At 42.0% G+C, this 13,219-nt stretch overlaps 2 protein-coding genes across 2 annotated transcripts in view; one reads left to right on the top strand and one right to left on the bottom strand.

The window, feature by feature from the left end:
* The window catches only part of kif5ab (kinesin family member 5A, b), a 49,667-nt gene extending 44,812 nt beyond the window's left edge, over positions 1-4,855 (bottom strand). Inside the window, exon 1 of the mRNA XM_068652402.1 lies at positions 4,421-4,855. Coding sequence (XP_068508503.1) covers positions 4,421-4,549 — 129 coding nt within the window. The 5' untranslated portion in view covers positions 4,550-4,855. The remainder of the gene's footprint in view (positions 1-4,420) is intronic.
* A 991-nt stretch (positions 4,856-5,846) lies between these two features.
* dctn2 (dynactin 2 (p50)) lies at positions 5,847-12,235 on the top strand. Its single transcript, XM_049734887.2, has 14 exons — positions 5,847-6,071; positions 6,352-6,420; positions 8,766-8,862; positions 8,961-9,022; positions 9,199-9,297; positions 9,364-9,524; positions 9,785-9,938; positions 10,099-10,164; positions 10,328-10,366; positions 10,487-10,564; positions 10,733-10,804; positions 10,888-10,990; positions 11,408-11,499; positions 11,657-12,235. The coding sequence occupies exons 1-14, from the start codon at positions 6,036-6,038 to the stop codon at positions 11,741-11,743; spliced, it is 1,215 nt and encodes a 404-aa protein (XP_049590844.1). The 5' UTR covers positions 5,847-6,035; the 3' UTR covers positions 11,744-12,235.
* The last annotated feature ends 984 nt before the right edge of the window (positions 12,236-13,219 follow it).

Here is a 13,219-nt window from a genome sequence, read left to right as displayed (position 1 = left end):
GCAGAAAAAACAAAGGCTGAGCCTGAGGGCAGTGTGGCTATTAGAAAGGATGCCATCCATGCATGGGGACCTAAACTAATAATAGAAGCACATTCAGTCCCTTTCCTGTCACACAGGTAGGGCCTAACAAATGGCCGGAATTACTTGTGACATAACTACAAAAGGCACAAATAACTGCTAAGTTGTGGGTTCAAATGTTTGGTGACGAAATATAAAGTGTATTTTAAGTCAGTTTTGCTCAAATCAAATGTGGTTTCATCCAGGCTACTATCTTTTAGTTGTGTTTCTTATACTTATTTAATATGAAAATGATGAACACCTCTCATCACACTGAACTATTGCCGCCATGGACAGAATATGTAATAAATGTCATGGTTGGCGACTGTCAAATCATATTCAATAGTACAGCATAGCGAAAGGTTAGATGGGAAGCAAACAACTCGGATGGCATTTCTTTTCATTGCTGACCTAATGAGACTTTCCGTTTGTGTAGCATATGGAATAGTGCCACTGCTCTTGTCTGGCAGGTTTATTGAAGGAAATAAGAAATGCTAGAATTGAAGTCTGACATAATGTGACACACAGTAGATGGTATTGAGGCCATCATGTCACATGAACAGGCCATGGCATGTTAGTAACCTTGCTATTGAAAAGATAAATTTAAGACCTAAAGATCCCTTCAACATATATGTTAGCTACCAGAACATCGGCTAGCCAACCTATAGATTCAGTACTTATGGATTCACATGTAGATAACTCATTCAACTCAACTCGACTTTAGCTGTATGGTCAACAAATTGTCAGGTGCGCTGGGGGTGTGTCATGAAAAATGACCTCGGACCACCAGAATGCGACACAAATTTCTTTATTGTATGGATTTAAAGGGCTAGAGACATACCTTTTTTTTTTCAATTAGAACAGAATTTGATAGAATGTATAAAGTGAACACATTTGCCGCATTGGAAATTAAAAATGGACACCGATTACTAAGAATAAAGCTGAAATGAAATGCCAGTTTATCGATCGGGTCCCGCACGAAGCCAAACTGGCGGCGCCATTACTGTGACGTCACAAGTTGTACATCTGGATGTCAACAAACCCAAACAACATGGCAGATGATAGCGACAGCTCCGTTTCTAGCGGCAATATTAGCATCATTTTATTCGATTCAGAAACCTCTTTTGACGCAGAATATGATGAATCTAGCAGGTCACTTGGGCTGAGCTGAGCACATTTTCTGAATTGTGCCCCTCCCGTCACTCTGGTTAGGTTGGCATAGTAAAAAGTGCTCTTGGGGGCTTTAGAGTGCCGAGTTGATCTCGGCACATGAAGACATGACCACCTGCAACGTTTGGTTTAGGTTTTATAAGAATTTTTAATTTTATTGCTTAAATCGCATTTTCTCGACGAGCTGAGCACGTTTTCTGAATTGTGCCCCTCCCGTCACGCTTCAACATACTTTTCAAAGTCAAAGTCTCCTTTATTGTCAATTCCTCCGCATGTCAAGACACACAAAGAGATCGAAATTACGTTTCTCACTATCCCAGGGTGACAAGACAGCGTTCACAACGCACATACAAGTAAACAACACAGGAAAAATAAAACATGAAGATGAACAATAAGAGTGATAGCACGCTAGCCGCACCCGATGTACAGCAGAGTCCGGAAAAATAAGACAGAGTTCACAACGCACATACAAGTAAACAACACAGGAAAAATAAAACAAGAAGATGAACAATACGAGTGATAGCACGCTAGCCGCTCCCGATGCACAGCAGGGTCCGGAAAGATGACAGTCAACCAGGCCACTGTGAACACGAGCACACAGCAGGCACGCACTGTCCGGTTCGTGGATCCTATCAGGCGAACTCAACCCATCTTGTCGTCCCGCGAACGAATGTACGCCAGGATAATGGAAGGCACGGCTAGGCGAGCTGGGTTGGCCGCAAACCTGGCCCGACGTCTCCGCGCTGGCCCCTCTTCTCTTTTTGTTTACATTCACTGAAGCTAAACGCGTACAACTTGAGACGTCATGAGACGTCACTTCCGGCTGGTGGCTCGGTGCAGTCAAACTCGTCTGTGCGGCAAATTTAAATGATATTTTTCAGAGCAACAGCTTCCTTTTCGTTGTTTCGAGCGTCGATTTATATTTATAAGCCCATAAGCTAACTAAAACCGATTTATACATACACCGGTGTCTCTAGCCCTTTAAAATTAAGTAGCAACTGTTTAAAATTTCTGGGATAAGTTTCTTTGTGAAGTGCTGCAGGAATGTCCAGGATGATCCTAAAATGTCTTCTTCAAACCAAAATGGCCGACTTTTAAGACAGCCAAGTGAAACTGGCTTCAGGGTTGAATTTTTAAATATGGTGGGGTTACCATATTTAGCTACGCTACATCAGACACCACCCCAAAAAAAAAAAAAAAAAAAAAAAACACTTGTCAAGACGACACTGTGAGCATGCCAGTAAATACTAACTGCAATGGTACGTCTCTTATCAGTCAAGCATCACCACTTCCTCATGTTTTCCAAGGCTACCCATCCTTCCCTAAGATGTTCTCCCATCCACTCCGTGCACAACAACAAGACACCTCTTCACATCTCCTCCGAGCCTGCCGTCAACAGCTCAGATCACTCTCTTAAGACCTTCTTAAAACCCCCAAACGAACCAAAAATATGTTGTAATGTGAATTTATTCAGAGCATAAGCATGTGCCCGATTTAATCTGATGGCAGCTGCATGATAGGCACTCTGGAAATTTTCTCTGCAATTATACTGAAGGCTACAGAAGGGAACATGTAGTGTTTTTATTTTTGCACAACTAAGCACATCTCTCTTGCGCCCCCAAAAGTAATATTACAGCGGAGCCTTGGATTGATTTTTACATAGCAATAAAATAACAAAAGGAAATGAAAGTCATCTGTATCAGGGTCAAACTGTCACCATGACAAAACCATTATTATTAACTTTATAAACACTATTTTAAATAACGCTTAGAATGGAGGTATGCCATTTAAAAAAAAAAAAAAGTTCTTATGTGTGACTTCCACATATCAAACTGTGAGTATTCAGTGTTGTCAATTTACCAACAAATTTTTTGGTGGTCTTATTTCCCATCCAGACTGCAAATGTGCAAATACACAGCTGGCTAATTTAACAAGATGTCAATGGATTATGCTTCATTAACATAAGGCATAATGTGAAAGTGATTCGCAATGCAGATTAACATTATTGGCATGCAAGTGTAAAAAATAATAATAATAAGTGGAACACTTAGGAATGAAAAATTCTTCTTCGTGTTATAACGAGATCAAGAAATAAAAAAAACAAAGCAAAACAGTCACGCCAGCCAAATCTGCTGGGATTGACTCCAGTACAACCCATTGGGGGCATAAGAATTGATGGACGAATGTGTGATGTGAAGGACTGATGACCTGCAGGCTGCATCGTGCTTCTCTTGCCAAAAGTTAACTAGGACAGCTGTCAGCCACCCCTGACCCTAATGAGGACAAGCACAATGGAAAACAAAGGGATAAATGTACTCTTTGATTGGGTCCATGGTGGACCCCGCTTCTCTCTCCAAAAGTCAACTGGGACTTTTCTCATGTGACTAATGAGGACACGTGGTAAAAAAAGATGGATGAATGTGCACAATGAGTGAGTAGCAAACAGCCTGAGGTGAAGCGTGCTGTCATCAGGATAGAATCCTGCAACGCAAATGAGTTGCATAGAAAATGCATGGGTGTTTGTTGATTCCAAATAGTATGGCTGACGGGTGTAGGTGAGGGTGCCGACGGCAATTTTCTGCAGTGTCTACAATCACTTCCTTTCAATCCACACACCAGATGGGTGTGGATTTAGACCACCCATTCAAACAATGACCACATTTGCATTTAAACTCTGCCAAAATTCCTCCACCTGCTGCCTGCCTTGTCACATGGGCAATCCTCAGTCCCATCAACCTCAGGCATATCTACCACATAGAACATGTGTGTAGCTTTTTTGTGGCTTTTTCATCTATTGCTCCAAATCAGGGTGTATAGTCGACGGCTGTTAATTTTTTTTTTTTAAAAAGCAGTTCTCGAACAGAAAGGACCGCCACATGTATAATCAGGAATCCTGTAAGATTGACAGCAGCCCATAATTTACAACCGAGTGTTGCAATGTGTCCTGAGTTTGATTGATTCTGACACAAAGAGAGGCTTTTAAAGTGCATTCACTTATGGTCAGAACAAAATATATATATATACAAAACATGACATTGCCATTCATCTTGTTTGCAGATTGGAATATTCATTCATGCCTACTTTAGAAGCTTTTAAGATGCTAGAAGTGGCAATTAGCATTAATTGACATGATGACAATGAGGAGGCACGTTTAATAGGAGAAAAAAAAATCATATTCATATTAGTAACTCACCCCAAAGAGAACAGTGTCTTCACCTTGGAACACTGGGATGAACTTATCTCCACGCAGGATTTCTGACCGGTTGAGTGGACGAAAACGACACAGCACCTTGATATTGCATTCTGCATTCCTGTCATCCATTGTTGTGAGAAAAAAAAAGGAAAAAAGTACAGTCCCAAAATGTTGTGACAAAACAATAAAAGAATCTTCTTGCAACCTGTTCCCAAGTGGATGCTGGCTTATGCACACGCAAGGCAGTGCATTTGCTAGATTGGACTAGATACTACGAGGTTGTTGTTTTTTTTTTTTAACGTTCGAAAGCATGGAGGGGAAAAAGAAGAGGGGGTTAAAAAAAGAGAGAAAGAAAGAAAACAACCCAGAGGCTCAAATTGGTGATGAACAGATGGCGGCGTGTTACACTGGGGGAAAACAGTACAAACTGGTACGGTCGACAGCGTCTGCAAAAGCAGCATGCTCGCATCTCTCTCTCTCTCTCTCTCTCTCTCTCTCTCTCTCTCTCTCTCTCTCTCTCTCTCTCTCTCTCTCTCTCTCTCTCTCTCTCGCTCTCTCGCTCTCTGGGTGGGCGGGGCATCCGACATCCTCTCATCAGCACCACTAGATGAAGAAGAAGCACTCTGACACAGTTTGCCCCACGCTCCCCCCTAAATTGTCCATACTGTCATTGTTACAGTATTATTTGATAGAAAAGTTCACCACTAATAATAGTACAGAAATAAATGTTTTCTGGGTTGCCAGGTCAGGTCCTACAGAACACCTGCATAAGAAATGGAAAAAAAAAGAACCTGCTTTCCTGTTTATTTCTGTTGTTGGGAGAGCTGCATGTGTCTCTAATATTTTGGTGCATGCAGCACATGTCACTGGGAAATGTAAGCAAACTCAATACAAACCCTGCAGCTTTTTTCTGCCAGGGTTTATTCCCACTGTTTCTACAAATAAAGATCTGTTCTCCATTTTTTCCTAGCATCTAAATGTGTTTTATTTGTAAATAAAATAATTTTGTTTTTGGATTATTATTTTTAAAACTTCAACCTTGTGAGTTATAGTGGACCGAATCCTAACCTGAAAAGGGACAAGTCGACAATCTGGCAACCGACTCCACTGATTGGTTCGTGTTTTGCTTGGATCTTTGGCGCCACCGCGTGGCTACTTTTGCAACTAGAACATATGTGGGAAAATGTCACGTCAGTTATTTTCAATGGTTAAAAATACGCTGAATTTGACTATTGATAATGACTAGTGATCAAATTGATGTAATATTAAGGCTAATTCAATTCCTTTGTCTTGGCTAAAGTTAAACACTGCGCACGCGCATAGAGGCTTTTCTGTGCGTTTGATTTATCAACCACATGAGCTGTCTGAGTCGTTTACCCTTTCTGGAGCGTCAACAATACCGCCAACGGGCGAAGGTGTTCCATAAACCGAGCGCAAAAACTATCAGCCGGACCCAACGACCACATCAGCCTGCGAGACGTCTACTACCGCAAGTCGCTCAGCTTGGCTGGCCCCTTGATCACCTTTCTGTCATTTTGACCGAGCTAATCGATTATCATCGCATTTTGTGTCGTCTTTGGTGTCCTGTCGGTATCACGTTTTGCTTTCACGCATAATGGCTGACCCCAAATACGCAAATTTACCAGGAATTGTAAGTAGCAATTGCTTAGCAGGTTAGCTTAGTTTCGGCTAAGAGACTGGCTCTTGTTAACATTGATCCGCTGTTTTACTAGCGTTATAACTTCGACATAACTGACATTTATGTAAGCCTTTACATGTTATATGCATTACGTGCGTTGCGCTAAAAGCCACCGTAGATGAAGTAGATTAAGTTGTATGGTGTTTGAATAAACCGGGGCGTTGGCCAGGCTAAAAGATGCTGCTAGTCGTGCATTTCGGTTCCAATTGTTGTTTTTTTGTTCCTTAAATAGGCTTTTAATGAGCCGGATGTGTACGAGACGGGTGACCTACCAGAAGATGACCAGGCTCAATTCGAGTCGGTAAGTCGTTTGTTTTCGTATAATAATAAAACAAATCTATTGTGTGTCAATGTCAGACCCAATTACGTCATAAACTGGACACGTGCTTATTTTTAGAACGATTGCATGGTTTGCATTTTAAATGTTAACGGTAGGACCAGTGTGAATGAACTTTTAGATTTGTTGTAAGGAGTATACTCTCACCTCATTAGTTATGTGCCCTGCTATTGACTGGCTACCAGTCCAGCATGGACCCAAGTCAGCTGCGATGGGCTCATCGTGACCCCATTGTGCATTCAAATTCAAATACATTCACGTTGTTAGTGTATTTGAAAAAAAATGCAAATGTTTGGATTCCTAACTTGAAGCGGTAGAAGCTAATTGGCATTTTCCCTCCTATGTCGGTCTCCCCTTCCCAATGCCCCTGTTGTTTTGACTTTAATCCACCTCCCCCGGACCCTAGCTTTTACAAGTAAGATTGACCGTGTTTTATACTCCCAGTGGGCTTCGATGCTGTGCTTTGACTTGCATGATTTTTATAATCACACTTTTCCTATGTGTTGAAGGGAATTAGGAGACTTAAACTATGTATGTGTTGCTATTTTTAAACTGTTCCAAAAGACAGGATGAACTGCCTGCCTGTGTGTGTGTGATTGTTCAAAGAAAGAAGTGTTTGGACTAAAATTGCTTTCCAGCCCTTTTCTCTCTCTAACTTGTCATGCTGTCGAGCAGCTGCTTCATGGCTAACCTCGCCCTGACTAACTTGGCTGTTTATGGGCGTCCGTCCGCATGCTCCACATCTTAATAGCGCCTTATCTTACTATCAGCCTCTTTGCGATTTGACACAAGTACTTTTCACCGCAAACTATATCCAACTATATGAGGTGTGTCAACAAAGTTCCAGGTCTGGTGTTACGAAAGATATTTCAAACTCAAATGGCACGTTTTCAAAGTTGAAGTCTAACAAGTAATCTTCATACACTCCTGGAAGGATTCTTCCGGAACTGTCAGATTTCAGTGCTCGAATTGGTCCTATCACAGTTTTCATCTTTTCCTCATGTGCCGAATGAAGCAAACGCTGCAGAATCATGGGGATTGATCATGTGGTCCACATTTAAGGGAAAACGAATAGTTTGAATTTGAAACATAGTTTTTGCGGCATGATTCCTGGAACTTTTCTGACTCACCTCTCATGGACTGCACTTGTATGGCGCTTTATCCACACCCTATTGTCAGGGAAATGTAACAAATGGTTTCAAATTGTGTGGAAATCGTGTAGGTTCGCAAAATTGTTAAATATGCAAATGCATGAGTGAATCTTTGAGATTATGTCGTAGTTGTGACCTGACCAGGCAGAGTGACAGAGGATCTACCATCTCTTATGTTACAACCGGGGGAAGAGAGAAAGAACTGGAGGCATTCTAGATAATTCCAGGGTGCTTACTGAAGCATTCAATGCTTTCTTTCGGATCTTCTTTCCCTGATCCCAGTCAGCTGATCCTGCTCTTAGTGTGTTGTGTGTGTGTGTGTGGGTGCATGTGTGATAACCACATTAATACGTGTTGTCTCTCTCTCCCACCCTGCAACTGTTTTATGCTCTTTCTAACTCTCTTTGGAAACCCAAGGAGCTGGTAAGAGCCTGACTAACCCTCCTCATCTCCATCCCGCTTCCCCCCCCTTGCTCCCGCCCCTTCATCAGTGTAACTTTCTGAGTGCCTCGTTTGATATCGTCTTGTCTGACTCTGCAGTTCATCCCCATAATTAGCAACCAGTCGACACTATCGCTTCCTTGTTCCATTCGCCTAGTCTCGTCTTGGTCTGCCATAATTTCAGAATGAGTTTTGAAGTTGGATTTTAGTGGGCCACTGCTTTTTAATCATACTGAAATCACCAAGGAAATCCTGCCACACACTAATCTGCATCATTTTAATTTTGTTATTCATTTATGATCGTCGTTTTAAGTTCAAGGGGAATGTCTAAAGGGATTTTGCTTGCGGTGGTGAAAGTTTTCCCACCACTTTCCATTTTTTGGTGCTATTTTACATAAAGAGGGTCCTTGGTTTACAAAGTTTTAAAAGGTCCACTTTTAGTTTGGAGACGTATCCCAAAGCTACATGGCTGCCTGTCAGTGATGCAGAAGCCATAATTATAATAAATGTTCTTTTTAAAAATGCCATAAATATCAAGTATGCCGCCAAATTGAGCAACATGTCTGGACCCTGGTAAACTGAGGACCCTCTACACAAACACACACATATATACATATACATATATATATATATATATATATATATATATATATATATATATATATATATATATATATATATATTCGGTTTAACTTATTTTACTACCCCCGATAACAGGAGGAATTGTGCAGCGACAGTGTGGAGAGAATCGTGGTCAACCCCAATGCTGCTTACGACAAGTTCAAGGACAAGCATGTCAACACCAAAGGCCTGGGTCAGCTTCAACTTGATTATCGGGCCAAAAAAGTCCACTAATTGATTTCGATTTTTGTTTTCACCATTCGCTTGGTCTCCTTGCTTTTGTTTGCACAGACTTCTCAGATAGAATCAGTAAAAGCAGAAGAGTGGGCTACGAGTCTGGGGAATTTGAAATTGTGAGTGCATTCATTTGATTGTTCAATCAAATATTAGAACGACATCGCGAGAATGTCTGCTCGTAACAAAACATGTCTCTTTTTAAATATCATAGCTTTACCTCCTCAGCTTGACTTTCCATGCAAAACTCGCTTTGCAACCATATTCTCTGTGTTCTTGCTGTGTTGCGCTGCAGCTCGGAGAGGGCTGCGGCATCAAGGAAACACCCCAGCAGAAATACCAGCGCCTGGTCAACGAGATCCAGGAGCTCTGTCAGGAGGTGGACACTATCCAGGTAGCCTGTCGCACACTCACAAACGTTCTTACCACTCATTGACGTGACACTGGACTGTGTCGCCAGGCTGTCACAAAGGAAAGCAATGCAGAAGAGCGCCTGACCCCAGTGGTCCTCGCCCAGCAGGCGGCCCAGCTCAAGCAGCATCTAGTTTCCGCTCACCTCGACTCGCTGCTGGGACCGCAGGCGCACATCAACCTAGCGGATCCGGACGGAGCGCTGGCCAGGTGAGCCGCACCATGCTGGTCTCACTGCCTGGTGGGGGAGGAGAATGAAGTCATTACAAAAAAAAAAAAAGTGGCGCTACGATTTTTTCTCCTTTGTGCTCATGCCCAAGAGTTTTTCATACAAATACAGGCTTTTCAGATTTAGATAAAAATTTACCTTGCCATCTTAGAAGTAAATGGAAATAACCCCCCCCCCCACACACACACACACACACACACACACACACACACACACCATTTGGCTGCATCTCGTTCCTCAGGCGCCTGCTCACACAGCTCGAGGTGGCCAAAGGCAGTCGCGGCTGCTCTGCTGGCGATAGTAAGGCGCCAGCGGCAACCAAGGGCCCAGATGGAGTGGTCCTCTATGAACTGCACAGCAGACCTGAGCAAGAGAAGTTCAATGAGTCTGCCAAGGTAAAAAAAAATTATATAGTACTGTTGAACCCCAGTATATCATTCAGGATGTTTATTCACCATCATTAAAGCACAGTAGCTTAATAAGACAGGCCACCGCGCGTACACTGAACTGCTGGAATCAAAATGATGTAATTGCACTACCTTGTTCTCTCGGTAGATGGCAGAATTGGAGAAGCGACTGGCAGACTTGGAGATGGCTGTTGGCTCAGCATCAGACAAACAGGTAGGTACTGGCAACAAATTACATTCGTCTGCTTCCTTCTCCTCAGACGACACAGATATGCAGTGTGTATTTATGCTCCTGTTGCTATGGAAACATAAGCTCCCACCTTGATTTATTTGACTGTGTTTAACCTACGCCATTGTCCTTGGCGCTTCCACCGCAGGGTCCTCTGAACGCCGGCATGCAAGGAGTCAGTCTGACAGTGAGTCGTCTACTTAATTATGTTGTCACCACAATCTATAGCCAAAGAACAAGATCTCGCTTTAGAGATTACATCATTTCCTGTCCCATTGCCCTACTAATTGTGTGTTTTTTGCTTCAGGATACTTTGGAACTCCTCCAGGCCAGGGTCAGTGCACTGGACTCTGCTACTTTGGATCAAGTGGAGGCCAGGCTGCAGGTAGGTGTGCTAACTTTGGTGAATAGGAGGGCAGGTCATTTTAGTATTTGTTTCATCTGTTCTATAATTAATGTTAAATGGGAGTCAATGCACATTTGCCACCTTTTAATATTTTTTCATATAAGGATGTTTCATATGGACGTGACACAATGGATTTCTGCATTTTAGAGTGTGCTTGGGAAGATGAACGAGATCGCCAAACACAAAACAGCCATTGAGGACGCCGACACACAAAACAAGGTTTTACCGTGCTTCACTTTCACTTTACTCGCATGTATTTCAAGGTTTTCGTGTTGTTTTGTTAAGCTTTAATATCTGTGCAGCTGTCGCAGTTGTATGATGCGGTGCAGAAATGGGAGGCCATGTCCACCTCCGTACCTCAGGTGGTCCAGAGGCTGGTGACAGTCAAGGAGCTACATGAGCAAGGTGATAAACTCGCAAGACTCAACAAGACGTGCAATATTGCCTACAAGCCGGCGTAGTGTTGCTCGGAACCTCGTTACCCGTGGGAGCTCACTGACGAGGGTGTATTTAGGTTAGCGGGGGAGGAACAAATGGTTGGAAACGCGAAGGAATCTCGTCATGGTGTGTAAACGGAGTGTAACACTTGAGAACGGGATGATTATATCACATCTTCTTTAATATTCATCAGAGCGGGAGTAGATTTGATCGTTGCTATTTTGTCATCATGGATTTTTCATGCAAATCTTGAGCTGATTTATTTCAATGGAAATGGATCACACGACACCATTGTATTTGTACGCAAGCCATTCAAAAGTTCCACAATATGACTCCTTTCAGGATGAATTTAAGGTGAACCGTTTGTGTCTGTGTGTCTCACAGCTATGCAGTTTGGCCAACTTCTCACACATCTGGATACCACTCAACAGATGATCAACAACTCTCTGAAGGATAACAACACCCTGCTGACACAGGTAAGGTTCATCAGCCACATGCACCCATCAGAATTAGGAAGACGGTGGAACTTTGAAAATGTGACTTTGAGTATTCATGGTACAATTATCCTGTCAGATCAAGAAAAAAAAAAAAAAATCACCTCAAATACATCTTCCACATATTTACTCGTGTCAGGTCCAGCAGACGATGAAGGAAAACCTGGTGGCCATAGAGGAGAACTTCTCCACGCTCGACCAGAGGATGAAAAAGGTGTCCAAATAAATAAACCCGGACAAAAAAATACAAGAAAACAAAGCGTTTGGACATGGACAAATGAGACTTCCACATTGACGCTTGGCCCCCCAACCTCCCTTCCTCCTACTGCTCTCTTCTTCCACCTATGCCTTCTTCACTAGGTGGAATGTTGGGAAAGATTGACAAAATAAGACCAAAATTCTTCAAGGTTATTGAATTGACTGTATTGTATGATTGCTAATAGAATTGGAGATTCAAGACGAGACTGGATTCGTATTGTCCAATGAAATGGCTCACAGTAAAGTTGGAAGGATACCTTAGACATGTACAATAAACTGTGGCCTCTGAAGGAAAACTGTAAATATGCCTACATTACCTTATTTGTTTGCTTGCGTTCAGTCACTCACTTGTATTTATATTACGACCGGGAGGCACACACGTTAATCTGCTTTACCATTGTCTAAACTTCAACTGTATTGTCACAGAATATGATCAATAAAACATGAACTCGGCTGTTTATGTATTGTTTGCATTTCTTTCAACTGTTATACTTGCCGGAAACCAGTAGGTGGCAGCATAGCACTGTGAAGAGGACACAAAGCATGTAGGAAGGAAAAACATCCATACATAACGTTTTTTTTGTTTGTTTTTTAATAGCTTGTTTTGATAAAGGAAAGTCAAACCTACGGGATATTCCACAGCCGATGTAGCGAAAGAAGGGCGTGTCCTCAGTGCACAACAGCGACCATCTGCACTCAATTAAATCACACAACACAGCACTGTTACTGTCAAGTTTAAGAGGAGAAGGAAGACTGATGATAATGACGTTGAATGAAGCTCGTTGAGGAGTGGGCGTTAGTAATCGGTCACTTCACAATGCGACATTGTTCAGACTGTCTCCTTAAAACCAATATTAATGCTACCTTTACACAATTTTCTAATCAAATGCATGCAATGCATGTTTTCGAAAACCAAGCAAAGTTAAACATTTTATACTTTAATCGCAAAAAAAACATACTAAAAAGACTAAATGAAAGCTTTGCCCTTACCAGGCTCTAATTAATTAACAATGGCATTATATCATAAATCCACATTCAAATGTTTTTGAAAGACATACATTAAAAAATGCCGTGCCTTCTTGACAGGGGCCATAAAATTTAACCTTGTGGAACCCCAAAATAATTAAATTGTACATCATGGTCACCATACTTACGTTTTAAAAATGCTTTGAAAGTAAATTGATAAGGTCTCATTCTTTTTAAAACTATTTTTTTCATGTTCTTGCCTTCCAACATGTAAGATAAATAAATACAAATGAAAAGAACAGCTCTTACTTTGTGAGACCACGTTAGATTTTAAGCTTTATTCTATCATCACATTAGCAGCTGTATCTCTCCGTCTCGCGTTTGAGCCGGGATGCTTTCCGACAGCTGCCTTGTGTGCGTGTGTTTATGTATGCGCGTGTGGGTGTGTATAGTGGAGTGAGCTGACTGGGTGTGGCGC

Source organism: Syngnathus scovelli, chromosome 11 (genome assembly GCF_024217435.2).
Source record: "Syngnathus scovelli strain Florida chromosome 11, RoL_Ssco_1.2, whole genome shotgun sequence".
In the NCBI taxonomy this organism is placed as follows: Eukaryota; Metazoa; Chordata; class Actinopteri; order Syngnathiformes; family Syngnathidae; genus Syngnathus; species Syngnathus scovelli.
This window is presented reverse-complemented; position numbering and strand designations above follow the sequence as displayed.